The 15,195-nt window shown below is 36.7% G+C and overlaps 1 protein-coding gene and 1 non-coding gene across 4 annotated transcripts in view; both read right to left on the reverse strand.

Annotated features, from left to right (window-relative positions):
* The window catches only part of LOC132430918 (B-cell receptor-associated protein 29), a 40,416-nt gene that overhangs the window by 18,769 nt on the left and 6,452 nt on the right, over nt 1–15,195 (reverse strand). For all 3 annotated transcript variants that reach the window (XM_060020252.1, XM_060020254.1, XM_060020253.1), the window contains 3 exons: nt 12,038–12,188; nt 10,783–10,918; nt 5,953–6,061 (listed from right to left, as the gene is read on the reverse strand). In XM_060020252.1, the coding sequence (XP_059876235.1) occupies nt 5,953–6,061; nt 10,783–10,918; nt 12,038–12,188 (396 nt within the window). The remainder of the gene's footprint in view (nt 1–5,952; nt 6,062–10,782; nt 10,919–12,037; nt 12,189–15,195) is intronic.
* LOC132431463 (small nucleolar RNA U109) lies at nt 2,114–2,243 on the reverse strand. Its single transcript, XR_009520763.1, has one exon. It is a non-coding gene; the product is annotated as a small nucleolar RNA U109 (small nucleolar RNA).

A 15,195-nucleotide genomic window follows, 5' to 3' on the forward strand; every position in this document is an offset into this window, starting at 1 on the left:
ATAAGACGGTGGCTTTGATTATAACTGCAAGTTAAAGATAGTTGAATTTACACCCACAAGAATTTGCAACTGTAAGATATGCTTAGTTTGGACTTTGAGAATTTATTTTTAGATAGATAGATGGCTCAAACAGTTCCTCTGTAAGGAACTCAAGAAGAAGGAATTTAGGGTTACTGATATACAGAATAGTAATTCCCTTGTAATTTTCTCTCTTATCTTGATCTTCAATTTCTCTTGTAAAGCACTTCAACTATCTTCACTCCCTGGTCCCTATGTTAGTATGATTTGTTTATTACTGGCATTAGAGGGTGATGAGTTTTAAAAAACACTTGAACATCTTTAAGGGTAGTGAAGTTGGTCTGTAAAAGGAAATGCTAGAATGCTAGTTCTTTTCAAGGTAAGCCACAGTGACAGAGAAGCATTTATCCAGGAACAGAGTTGAATAAATTAGTTGAGAGTGGAAAAATATAAACCTTCTATTTGGCAAAGGAGAAGTTTAAATAGGATTAGAAGATTCCATTTCCTGGTCCAAATCTAAGGTCCCTGTTATATGCTGCCAATACTTAGGAACACAGAATGGGCCTTTACAATCAGTTTCTGTTCTGTTTGTATATACTTTGTTTAGATAGCATTTAAAATTTGCTTTATCTCCAGCAATACCACTCCTGGGTATTTATCCAAAGAAAACTAAAACATTAGTTAGAGAACGTAAGATACATGCACCCTTATGTTCACTGAAGCATTATTTACAATAGCCAAGACATGGAAGCAACCTAACTGCCCATCAAAAGATACATGGATGAAAAAGACGTAATACACACACACACACAAACACATGCACGCGCACACATGCAGACACACACACAATGGAACATTAATCAGCCATAAAAAAGAATGGAATCTTGCCATTTGTGACAACATGAATGGACCTAGAAGGGATCAATGTTATGCTAAGTGAGGTAAGTCAGACAGAGAAAGAGCAATATGTATTATTTCACTTATATGTGGAATTAAAAAAAGTTAACAAACATAACAAAACATAAACAGAGTTTTATATATAGTGAGAACAAACAGGTGTTTGCCAGAGGGGAGGGGAGGTAAGGGGAAGAAAGAAATAGGTGAGGAGATTAAGAAGTACAGATTTCCAGTTGCAAAATAAATGAGTCACAGGTATGAAATGTACAGTGTGGGGAATACAGTCAGTAACTATGTAATATCTTTGTATGGTGACTTATGGTAACTAGACTTGACTAGACTTATCGTGGTGATCAGTTTGAAATGTATAGAAACAGCAAATCACTATGTTGTGTAAAAGGAACTAACATAGTGTTGTAGGTCAATTATACTTCAAAAACAAACACACTCATAAAAAAGAGACCAGATTTGTGGTTACCAGAGGTGGGGGGGGAGGGGCAATTGGGTGAAGGCAGTCAAAAGGTACCAACTTCCAGTTATAAGATAAGTACTAGGGATGTAATATACAACATGATAAATAGAATTAACACTGGTGTATGTCATACATGAAAGTTGTTAAGAGAGGAAATCCTAAGAATCCTCATCACAAGAAAAAAAGTTATTTTCTATTCTTTAATTTTGTATCTGTATGAGATGAAGGATGTTCACTAAACTTATTGTGATAATTGCTTCATGATGCATGTAAATCAAATTATTACTCTGCACACCTTAAACTTATACAGTGCCATATGTCAACTATATTTCAATAAAACTGGAGGAAAAATAAATAAAAATTTGCCTTATCCTCAATAGGTATGCTCTTTATTCTTTGGCTGCGCAGTGTGACATGTGGTATCTTAGTTCCCTGACAAGGGATGGAACCCGCATCTCCTGCACTGGAAGCACAGAGTCTTAACCACTGGAATGCCAGGGAAGTCCCTCAATAGTTATGCTTTTTAAGGACAGTTTTAATTATGCTCCATGTTAAGTGATCTTACAATGAATAAGTTATATGAATAGTTCCAAAAAAATTGCTGATAGAAAGAAAAAGAAAGGAAGGAAGAAAAGGAAGGGAAGGAAGGAAGGAAGAAAGAATAAGGGCAGGGTCAAGGAATTTGCCTCAATCATTTTTTTGTATTTTCTTCTTTTTCTTTTCCCTTTATGTAGGAGAAATACACTACTACTCAACCTCTACTATTAGAATGGCAGCCCTGGTAACTTTCAATGTAGCATGTTATGGGTATACTATTGCTCCTAAAAGAATGAGGAAGCGACATGTCCACAGGTAACTCGATCACTTTCAAAACTGTATCCACTTTTACCACTGCCTGGATGCACGCAATGACTGAATGGTACGTATTTCCTCGCAGTGGTTAAGAATCCACCTGCCAATGCAGGGCACATGGGTTTGAGCCCTGGTCCGGGAAGATCCCACATGCCGCAGAGCAACTAAGCCCATGTGCCACAACTACTGAGCCTGCGCTCTAGGGCCCGCGAGCCACAACCACTGAGCCCGTGTGCTGCAACTACTGAAGCCCCCGCACCTAGAGACCATGCTCTGCAACAAAGAGAGGCCACATGAAAAGCCCGCATACCGCAACAAATAGTAGCCCCCGCTCGCCGCCACTAGAGAAAGCCTGTGCGCAGTAACAATGACCCAACGCAGCCAAAAATAAAAAATAAGTAAATAAAATAAATAAATTTAAGAAATTAATTAAAAAAAGAATAAATACTGGGAAAGTATTAAGAATAAATACTGGGAAGCTCTCCTGGAAGAGTCTTTAAAAGTCAATCTCCTTGGATATCAGAAGGTTTTCCACTACATACAAGGTCTATTTTTATTATGAGGGCTTGTGAACTTTGTAAATTCTTTAGAGCCTAAGGTCTCATTTTTCATGGCACTGACCTTTCCCAATTACTCCACACACCGGGACATCAGAGTTACCATTAAACAAATCATTAAAAATGACAGATCAGGTCCTTACACCTGACTAAGTTAGTCCTGAGTGTAAATTGGGTGCTTGGGGACATGCACGCTCTCGTTTGGCTCACTGGGGTCATATTACTGCACTGAAGCACAGGTAATTTACTAACTGGTCAAAAATCTAAGCTGGTGGTTAAAAACTGATGGAGATTTTGGCACTACTGATAGAGTGAGTGCTCTTAATACCTGCCTTCAGAATAGCACTTTTCCAATTTGGATTGAATCAGTTTAAACAGACATTTTGTATTTATGCTTTACTTCTGCTAATATATTTGGAGAAAATGTTTCACTTAGATTAAAGAAACACTAAGGGTAAGACCATACATATGGAAAATACTCTACCTCTATTAAGAAACAAACCACACTGCCTTTCTACTCAGTTTTCAAATATAAAAGAACTTGCTAAAACATTTCTTAAGCACTGTCAGCCTTAATACCCTCAATTTTTAGAAATCTATGAATATATTTGAATGGTACTATGTACAAAGCATTGTGCTGCTGAATTCATCCAAATCTTGTACTATTAATTTATTTCTTAGTTCTTGTCTTAATGAATTTGATTGGTATAGGTCAAGAGAACATAGCCAGGGTTATACCTCCTTTAGAAATGGAACTTTGATCTTCTCAAGGTCAGTAACAATGTTATCTAAAATAAAATGTGTTCATAAAATACTACACACCTTGCAGGAACCAAACAGGACATACTCAAACAGGTAAAATCTGCTTTTACCTCAACACTGATTCACTTTGAAAGCAGTTTTGCAGTCTACACTTCAAACACAGAAGCTTGGCATCTCTTCTTATCAGATCATAAACAAAATGCCTGTATTATCAAAGAGTTCATTTTCTCCAGACATCTGAATTGTCTGTTAAAGAAATACTGAGTTTCTTTATATTACTCAAAATAACCCCGAGTTTAGAGTTATATTTCAGACTTGTGAGGTTAAAGCTCAAAATATCTCAGAGTTGGAATTTTTAAAAGGCAAAGGGAGGAAAAAACTAAGCTGGCCAGGGTTAGGAGAGGTGTAGCATGGCACACAACCTATTCTTGTCTGTCTTTTTATTTCTGTCCTACTCTGCTTACAACATAAGGGAAAGGATCTTTGGCAAATATGAAAAAAAGCAGAAATTTAAAATAACTTTTTTAAACTAATTAAAGGTATTTTGGAAATAGTCCCTTGCATTCTTCAGAAGGATTAGCACCAATATTTTGTGTTGGGTAAAAAAAGAACACTACTTCTCACTTGAAATGTCTGATTACTAAATTTATTTTCATACAAATGTTAAAACTTCATGATCATGTTCCAAATTGTCTGGAATTGCAGAAGAGCCAACAGTACACCAACTATGAGAAGATTTAGAATTTTGAGCTATACTATACCTATCACATCATCTACCACCTTGTCTAGAAGAGTAACTTATTTTTTAACTTACTGCCTCTAAATGATTTTCTTTTTCTTTTTTTACTTTAAATAAGAAGTAGGAAAGTAACTATATATTTTATATCATATATGAAATATCCTACAGATTTTTTTTAAACAGAATTAGCTTTTATCTTCAGGCTTTTCATCTCAAATTCAAATACTTTTTTATTTTTAAATAGGTTTATTTATTTATTTTTGGCTGTGTTGGGTCTTTGTTGCTGCACGCAGGCTTTCTCTAGTTGTGTTGAGCGGGGGCTACTCTTTGTTGTGGTGCACGGGCTTCTCATTACAGTGGCTTCTCTTGGCACGCGAGCTTCAGTAGTTGTGGCTTGTGGGCTCTAGAGAGCAGGCTCAGTAGTTGTGGCACATGGGCTTAGCTGCTCCGTGGCATGTGGGATCCTCCTGGACCAGGGCTACAACCCACGTCCCCTGCACTGGCAGGAGGATTCTTAACCACTGCACCACCAGGGAAGTCCCTCAAATACATCTTGATGAACTCAACTCTACACAAACAATGTCCATAGATAATCAAACAGCAAGTTATAGTACAGAAACTTCTATTATACTGAGGTCTATTAAAAAAAACCTAAACTTACAAATGGCATAAAGTAGGTCTTTGATTCAGTCACTGAACGTTCTCCAAGTTATTCCCAACACAAAGTAGTGGAAGAGATCTGAAATTGGAGAAGGTCTATGCATTGGTTATTATCTTGACTCTGACTGAGAGGTTCCCCAGTATCTGGACAACATCAAGGACTATGTCATATGCAGGAATGTTGCTCAGGGGTCAAGCCATAAACTTTTATTCAGAGTTTCCTGGGATGACACTGGACTTGGGACTCTTCTGTGCTATGCAGCTACAGGCAATAATAATTTGTTCCTTGTCTAAGAAGAAGAAAATACTAACAGAGCTATTTTTCAAAAAACAAAAAATGTAGGAGAAATAGCTGCCTTCAGGAAAATGGAGTTAGGACGCCCTACCCCAAGTCCTCATTGCAGTGTGTTTTGGAATGAGACATTCAAGCTCTCAGCTGGCATCCTAGACTGTGGCTTATTCTATCCCTATCCATCTCTTTCAAGGAACATTTTCCTTATATCTGGCAGGTAGAAAGTATTAGGGCTTGAGATAAGCAACGTATTTTCTTATAACCAAAATAATAAGATAAGATAAATAATAATAATTATAAGATAAATAATAATAAGATAAGATAAATAATAATAATAAGCAATCCCCCGTCATTGCTTCTTTCAAAGAAGCAATATACTATGACGGAAAAATGTGATTCATTTCCAAACATGTGTTTACAAGCAACTTTTCAGGAACATAGCTCTTTTGCTAAGGGAGGAACATCTGTATTTACAACACAGATCTGAAACACCTACATGTTTGTATGTATAACAGAGCATGTTTCTCTTGGCTGAAACAGTGTTTTATCTCCATATTCGAGCAGGAATTTATAAATAGGTCACTCTTGGTATTTTAGCCAGAAGAACATTTAGCCATGATTTTGTTTTAGGAAAAACAGTGAAGTGTAACAGCATAAAATCTCACAATACTTTTCCTACTTTTGTGCATGCATACAACGTTACCATCTGAAGCCTTCTTTAATTCAGTTTCCAGTTTTTCCTTATCTTCTGCTAGTTTTTTATTTTCCGCTTCCAAAATGTGTTCTTCTTCCTTGCCATGGTTTTTCAAGAGCTATCAGAAAAGAGAGTTATAGAAAGAAGTAACATTAGATTGTAATAGCCATTCTTTCAGGAAAAGAGATGAACAATGTATTTTAAATTATTGATCTTTATTTTATTCTTTGTCCTTTTCAGTATTTTATACTTTTTTATAGTAAACTTCTGTTAGCAGAAACTTGATATTTGGCAAACACACACAAAATTTCTTCTATGACTGAAATCTCTGAAATGAAAATAACAAGAGTTTCTGGTTGGGCTACAATTAAAATTATATTTTCAGGGACTTTCCTGGTGGCACAGTGGTTAAGAATCTGCCTGCCAATGCAGGGGACCCGGGTTCAATCTCTGGTCCAGGAAGATCCCACATGCTGCAGAGCACCTAAGCCCGTGTGCCACAACTACTGAGCCTGTGCTCTAGAGCGTGCGAGCCACAACTACTGAAGCCTGTGCACTCTGGGGCCCATGTGGCACAACTACTGAAGCCCGCGCGCCTAGAGCCCGTGCACCGCAACAAAAGAAGCCACTGCAACAAGAAGTCTGTTTACCGCAACGAAGAGTAGCCCCCGCTCACTGCAACTAGAAAAAAGCCCACGCGCAGCAACGAAGACCCAAGGCAGCCAAAAAAAAATTGTATTTTCAAAGGTATTTAGATAAACAATGTCTTTTCTTTAATTGCGTGATGTTACTCTAAGGAAAAACAAATAGTTCTGGGGACAGTACTACTTGGAAAGCCATTATGTTCCAATGCAGAGCTGTCTACTCAGACTAGTTCTATATAGACGAATTCATAAGAGAAGAATATAATGGTGTCAGGATAGAGATGGGTAAGTGGAGAATAACAGGGCCATCTCTTCACCTGGACAATTCTACCTAATTTTCATTGAACAGTCTCCAAATTACTTTTATTCGGTTAATCCTTTACGATGTTCTTTATTATTTTCAAATCTATTCTGGCTTTTAAAATGTTTATGTTTGTAGCTTATCTTTTCTAGACAAGAAAAATTAAGATCTGAATAGTAAAATATTTGACTAAAATAAAAACATCATGGGGTAAAAATTTCATAATCTATATGTCTGGATGGAAATCATCGTTAATAGAATGAAGACGCCGACTTAGCAAAAAGAAATTGTAAGATGTTAAGTTACCAAGAAAGGCAAATTAGATTAATGTTTGAAAAACAGAACATGTATATACTGGCATGAGTTATTTGACCAAGTAAAAGGCAGCAATTTGATACGGAAAGCTTCCGTAGTCAGGTAAAAAAGTTAACTCAGGACAATTTAAAACAGACTGACACAGTAAAGAATTTCTACTGCTGGGTGATTCCTTTTCTAATGTAAGCTGATATATTAAACAAACAAAACAAAGTTCTACTGAGCATGCTACTACTACATGCAAATATTTTACAGTGCTATGTACTATAAGGAGTAAAAATGCAAGTATGGTCTCTGCTCTCAGGTAACTTCAATCTAGTGGAAAGGATGAGACTAGAGCATAGATACTGCAGCACAAGATCGTATACAATACTACCGTGTTATAACAGAGATTAGGCAGATCCGAAGGAGGAATTAAAGCTCGAACGAATATACTGTATAAATCCAAGAAATTTTTTTAGGAGGTAAAGGACTGAAGTACCTACTAAAACCGAAGGAGCCTCTTATCTCCAAAATTAAAAAAAAAAAATATATATATATATATTTTTAAGAGCAGGAACTAGGGAAAAAACCCTCCAAATCTCTACAAGTTTGTTGACCATTTCAAGTTCAAAACAATCTTAGCTGTTACTTCACTGAATTCAGTTAACACAGCCTCCAGTGATTACCCAAATTGGAAGAGAACGACTGAGTTACAGGAATGTTTACCCTGTCTGCTTGAATTATTATTGCCACTGACTTGGAAAAGTTGCATTTGGTGTCAGTCTTGTAAATAAGCTTTCATTACTGCACCTGTCAACTTGTTCAACATTATTTTGTGTATCTTGATGCTCGAGAAAGACCAAGAGCCCTGGAATCTGAAATTCAATAGCTACCAGCTACAATAATACACATGTTCACTGTCCCACCCACCTTATCCCACCTTGGTAAGTGGCTGGGAAGAAAACAAGTAAGAAGTAAAGCTCTGTCACTGTTGTTATACTAAAGCAGTTAAATTAAAAGTTAATTGGTCTTTCATAATTATTTCATTAACTGAATATCGTAACAGAAATGCGTCCCAGGCACCATCTGCAAGTCCTTTCATAGGTTAGCACACGATTGAAGGGCACAGAACAATGTGGTTAAGAGTGTGGATCTTAGAGGCAGCCTGCTTGGATTCAATCCTTAGGTCTATCTCTTATTAGTGGAATGATCTTGGGCAAGTCGCTTAACCTTTCTGTGCCTCCATTTCTTCATCTATATAATGCAAATATTAACAGCATCAACCTCATAGCATTGTTGCAACAATTGAAAGAGTTAATACCTTACTGTGAAGCATGTGAACAACGTTAGCTATTATGTTATAAACTTGAGGCCCAGAACAAATGAGGTGACTTGCCCCAGGTCACAAGGCTAATTACTGGTAGATTTGGGACTGGCACCCAAGTCTTTTGGACTTCAGGGTAATGCACTTTCCATTAGATAATGTACCTCTGATAGAGAACGAAGAGATGTTTTAGCAATTTTATCCTTCCTCAGCTGGTATTTCAAAACCTACATGAAGTATCTTGAAGTAGAAGTCATCTTTGACATTCTGACCTATGGTTAATCAGTTACACTTTGGGCACTGACAGTATTTTTATCCAGCTTGCAAACTTTCTCCCCACTGTGTACTCGCTTTAGCCCAGGATATCTATGCACTTATGATCTAGGGCCACTGACTGGGCCACAGATATGCAGAAGCAGGGAACCAGGACAGCATGGAACCAAAGGAGAGGAGAACAAAAAAAGGGAGACACTGTGGCGGATCAAAGAATCAGTAATCATGAAATAAATTTCCTTGCAAGTTAGTAACTGGTTCTGAAAACAATCCCAAAAGAAATGCTTTGAGGAACGTGCTTTTTCTGAAGGACAAAACTAATTTAAGTACATTAATTATGGTATATATGAGAAAAATCATAGTACCAAAACTACAAAAACACTTTCCATTTTCTTGGAGTTCAAGAATAAGAGGAAAAAAGCAGTGTTCTATTAGTAGTTACAACTCACTACTTTAACATGATAGGCATGGTAAATCAAGATCGGTACATGGTAAGTCTACAAATACTGGCTGTGTGCTTTTGAGTTTAGCCACCATATATTAATAAAAGTCTTGAGGGGTTTGTTTCGTTTTTACCATTATGAAATGAGATCAAAGGATAGAAAATGAAGCAAATAATATTAAGGTACAAAATAAGGCTGACTGTGCTGCTGAAACACTACAGTGACGTATATTGCTTGTTTCTGAATACAGAAATACCGACAGCTTGATTTCCAGACCTATATTTATGACAACGGGAAAGTTACATGACATCTATGGATCAATGCTTTTTCAAAACAGAACAAAATGAAGTAAAAATATAAACCGGTGCTTATTCTCTAAAAGTTTCATTAAAAGATGCTGGTTATAATCTACCCAAAGAGACATTTTTGAATCCTGTTTTTGTAGTAAAAATAAGGTAGACCTCATAAGTAAAACATGGGTTTCTGAATAGGTGACCATGACACTGTAGTATCAAAAAATTTTTTTTGCAATGAGTTTTGACTTATTTCATAGGTTTTAGAAAGATTTATATTGTACTATGTAACAGCTAACTCATTTAGCATTGATGAAAGGTGATGCTTATAGTTCTTTCTGTAAGAGGCTGGGCTTTAGAATTTAGGATCACAATACTTTTTACATAAATATAATTTGATGTAATATATAATTGACTGTAATTCATTAATTTATAATAGGGAGATAATCTTATTGCATTATGCTAGGAATTCTTTCTTCAAGAAAAGTTGTTTTACTTCTGAAGGTTCCACTGATTATTTTTTTCTAAGAAGCAGAATTAGGAAAACTTATGGGGCTTAAAATGAACTGAAAACACTCAAGCTATGAGATCTGACTCCTAAATTTTAAACCTAAGAAAAAAATACCCGAAGTAATTTTGTATCTTCCATTTTTCCATTCGTTCTTCTTTTTACTTAACATGGAAAACATCAGTATCTCATTTACACTCTCCCTGAGTAGCCAGGGAAAGACAGCATAGGGTTCTCAAAGAAGAATTATCAACAGCATAACCAAATTAGAAACTGAAAATATTATATGCAGTCATCAATCTATATCAACTATTTTCATCTGCTTCCTACATAATCATCATTTAAAGAAAACAACAATAACAACAAAAAAAACCACACCAAAAAAACCAACAGGAATTTAAATGAAAGGGAAATGGAAACATAATAGAGACTTATTAGAACTTGCTTTAGGTTATAAAGTAAAATTAATGGTAATGAAGGAATTAAAATTCGTATTCCCAGAATACTGTTTTCTCCTTGAATCATAGGAAGTAGGTCCAATGGCATTAATCTACTATGGAGGGAAACTGTGAGAACACACAAATTTAAAGATAATAAAATACTTCTGAAACAATAATTTTGTAGAATATTGTTATTTATGGTCATTTTCTGCTTATATATTATGAAAATGCTCTTTCTGATGCTGAAAAATAATAAACCACCCCTTGGGAATACCAATAACACTTACACCAGTTTTTAAGAAGAAAATTTAAATACCCGTTTTAGTCTTTCATTCTCTTCCATGAATTTTTTGGCAGCCTGGTTAGTATTTTCTGCTTGAACTTTAAGTACTCCTTTGTTTGACAGCTCTTTTGCCAGCTGAGTAATAAGGGTAACCAGACGTCTCAACACTCTAAGAAAATGAAAAAAATGTCAGAGTAGTGTGCAACTAATCACCAGGAACTGTGACTTTAAGTAATAATTATCCAGCGACTCCCCTTCAGGTGTGGGTGTGGTGGAGGGAGGTGATGTTTACGGAAGGAAGATATATTTTTAATTCAAGTCTTCCAGTCAAAACAAGCCTGTGTCTCATTTCTTTGGAATCTTCGTTAGAAGATTAGCATTTGGAATGCAGGTTCAGTGCTACTTATTAATTTACTTATTTTCTCTGTAGAGGCCTTTGGCCAGGACGAGAAGAAACAGAATTCCAGACAGTGTGGCAGGGCCAGTAAGAGTTTTTCCCCCTCAGCAAAAAATTTAAAGAGCATTTTGTGAGGCTGGCCAAACCTAAAAACTGCTCATTCACTTCTACTTATAGGTAACTTCCTTTGTTAGTAGTAGTAATCGTTATCTTCATTTATTCATTCAGCAGATATTTCCTCAGGAACTGCTAAGTGTTAAACACTGTGCCAGGCACTGGGGACATAGCAGGAAACAAGACAGAGGCCCTGCTCTCAGAGTTTAGGTTCTACTTGGGAAGGCAAGAATTAAAACAGTATTTAATTGCAATCACGAATGACACTTGAAAGAAAAGCATATACATTACACATTCTATGGGAGTGTACAACAGAAGACCTTCCTACTTTGGGGGAATGATGGTCAGAGGTCTCAGCTTTCCTGAGAAAGGGGCTAAAGTAGAAATTAGCCAGGGAGAGAGGGAAGGAAAGAGTATTCTGGCAGAAGGGAAAGCTGGTGGGAAGATCCTGAAGCAGGAAGGAGCAGGGTACAAAACAGGAACTCAATAAATATTTGTTGCAAGAATGGATGAATGAATGAGCAGCGAAGGGCAGTGTGGTTGGAACGTGGTGTACACGTCAGAGCAGCAGGCGCCAGATCATGCAGGGCGTTATGGGCCTATAGAACCTACAAGCCACAATTATTATTTGTTATTTGGATCTGTCATCTGAGTTCTTTCATAAAGACGTTAGTATGCTAAATAGTACAGAAAAAAAAACAACTATAGTATAGGTAGAAAAAATGAGAAAGAGAAACACAAATCATGTTTTTAAATTGTGCTTTTTAAAAAACTTACAGCCAGAAAAATAATGAAAATCCAGTAATGTAAAGATTTCTTTGAGACCTAAAAAGTTTCATCTGTGTATGTTCATAGGCAGCAGGTCTGCTGGCTGAGCTGCTTTCAATGGCATGAGTTGAGGAATATTTTCTTACTTCTCTCACAGCATCTAGCAGAGAAAAAGAGGGAATATTACTTTTGGCTTTTAAGAATATAAGGTTATTATTAAAACGGGAAGCAGTTTTAGCACAACTGACCTAACTGTTAGATAGTGGACTTTAGCTAGGGACTGTCTTTTTGTCTTTCCTCTACAATACGTGGGAGGGTACCACGCTCAAAACAGATGCTCTGTAAGTGGATACTGGTAAACTTTGAATGTTAACAGTATTTTGCTTTTTTATTAGTCATCTAGGACTTACCATCACTGCGCTGTCTAATCTCTAGCTACATGGCAAACTATTATCCTTTACTTTTTTTTTGGCTGCGTTGGGTCTTTGCTGCTGCGCACAGGCTTTGTCTAGTTGTGGTGAGCGAGGACTACTCTTTGTTGCGGTGCACAGGCTTCTCATTGCGGTGGCTTCTTTTGTTGCGGAGCATGGGCTCTAGGCAGTGAGCTTCAGTGTTGTGGCACGCGGGCTCAGTAGTTGTGGCTCACGGGCTGTTGCTCTGCGGCATGTGGGATCTTCCCAGGCCAGGGCTCGAACCCGTGTCCCCGGCGCTGGCAGGCGGATTCTTAAACGCTGTGCCACCAGGGAAGTCCACTTTGTTAGTTTTTATGACTGAAAAATATTCCATTGTACAGATATACCACATTTGGTTTATCCATTCATGAGATGATTTGGATTTTCTCCATTTTGGCTATTAAGAATAATGCTGCCATGAACATTCACGTACAAGTTCTTGTACTGACATAAGTTTTCATTTCTCTTGGTATATACCTAGGAGTGGAATTGCTGGATCATATGGTAACTCTATGTTTAACTTTTTGAGGAATTGCCAAACTGTTTTCCAAAGCAGCTGTGCCAGTTTACATTCCAACAAGCAGAGTATGATGGTTCCAATTTCTCCACATCTTCATCAACACTTGTTATTTTCTGTCTTTTTGATTATAACCATCCTAGTCGGTATGAAGTGCTATTTCATTGCAATGATAGTGAGTTTTCCAATTGATATTTTTATTTTCCATTTTCTTTAATTCCTTCCAGCAATGTTTCTGTAGCTTTCAGCGTTGTGATCTTGTACATCTTTTTATAAAGTTTTTTTGTAAGGTTTTTAGGTTTCTTGGTATATTTATAAAAGGAATTTTCAAAAATTTCATTTTTGAATTATTGATTATAGCATAGAAATACACTTCATTTCTGTATATTGACCTTGTATTTTTTGATGCCACTATATTTCTTTGACACAGTAACTTTCTCATAGATACTTTAGGATTTTCTAAATAAACAATCATGTCATCCGCAAATGACTGTTTTACTTTTTAACTTGCAATCTTTATGCTTTCTAGTTTTTGTTGACATTATTATCCTGGTTAGAAAATCTATTACTTAATTGAATAAAAATAGTGAAAGTGAATATCCTTGCTTTGTTCCCAATCTTATGGGGCTAACTTTCAACATCTGACTAAGGATGATGCTAGCTCTAGGTTTTTGTAGATGTTCTTCATCAGAATGATGAAGTTTCCTTCTATTCCTAATTTGCTAATTAAAAAAAAAGATTCGATGTTTGTATATATTGTAAAATACCACAAGTCTAGTTAACATCCATCATCATAGTTACAGAATTTTTTTTCTTTTCTCTTAGCAATTTTCAAATATGCAATATAGTATTACTAACTATAGTCACCATGCTGTACATTACGTCTCCATGACTTATTTATTTTATAACTGGAAGCTTATATCTTTTGACTCCCTTTACCCATTTTGCCCACCACCCACCCCTGGCAACCACCAATCTGTTCTCTGCATCTATGAGCTTGATTTTATTTTTTTAAAGATTCCACATATGAGTGAGTTCATACAGTATTTGTCTTTCTCTGTCTGAGTTATTTCACTTAGCATAATGCCCCAAGGTCCATTCATGTTGACACACTGGCAAGATTTCATTCTTTTTCATGGCTTAGTTATTTCTCAGATTGCCTCAATATAGTAAGAGCATGCCAATCACTACAAAACAAAAATAAACCAAACATAACTCATAAAAATAATTCATAATACTGTGAAGATCATTACTCATTGGCAATTAAACAGGAACAATACTCCTGGATCCATTATGCAGAAACGCTAAAGATTAAGCACTATCAAAGAATAAATATAAATAGTCATAAAAACCCATTTGTAGAATGAATTGCTTGCATAATAACGAAGAGAACATGTATGAAAAGTGGGATGGGGGCAACAATAAAGGGAGGGTGTGACAAAGTCAATTTTCTATAAGGCACACAGAGATAGTCTTTTTTTTGGATCACTTGTGGACGCTTTCAAATTCCCAAGATGCATTTGTGCTGACACTGAACATATTCTCCTGGGTTTCCTACTTCCTTTCTGCCTATTCCAACGTGCTAAAACACACACAGATGCACACACACTTTTCAGTTAGTATTGGCTCTAGGAATGTTAACACCTTGTAATAATTACCTTATTAGACCAACAAGAAAAAAAATTCCAAAATAAAAGATGAATTAAGCTTGAGTAATTCAAACCTACTGGGTTTACATTACTTACACCAGTGTTGTTCTAGTGGACGAGAACACCGGACTATGTACTTTACATATGTAACTGCATTTTATCCTTCCGACACTTCAGTGAAGTACGTGTTATCCCCCTGTTCTGAGATGGAAACACTGAGGCTTCACGGATAAGACCCTATCTGCCTGTCTTTACCATCCATGGTTAAAGCTCCTGCATTAACCATCCATGATGTTCCTATTCTCTGGGAATTAATTACTCCCTCTGCCCACAGATGTAGGCTCCAGCCAGCAGTCATGATTCTGCTCTGTGACCCTGCCCCTGGCCATAGCTTCTCAGATGAGGATTGGATACCTGGTGCTAGCTGATCAGATTTTTTCCCTTAGAATTGGAATTGGGATTCAGAAATGGCTAGTTAGGGATTTCCCTGGCGGTCCAGTGGTTAAGACTCTGCACTTGCAATGCAGGGGGCATGGGTTCCATCCCTGG

Source organism: Delphinus delphis, chromosome 9 (assembly GCF_949987515.2).
Source record: "Delphinus delphis chromosome 9, mDelDel1.2, whole genome shotgun sequence".
Classification (NCBI taxonomy): domain Eukaryota; kingdom Metazoa; phylum Chordata; class Mammalia; order Artiodactyla; family Delphinidae; genus Delphinus; species Delphinus delphis.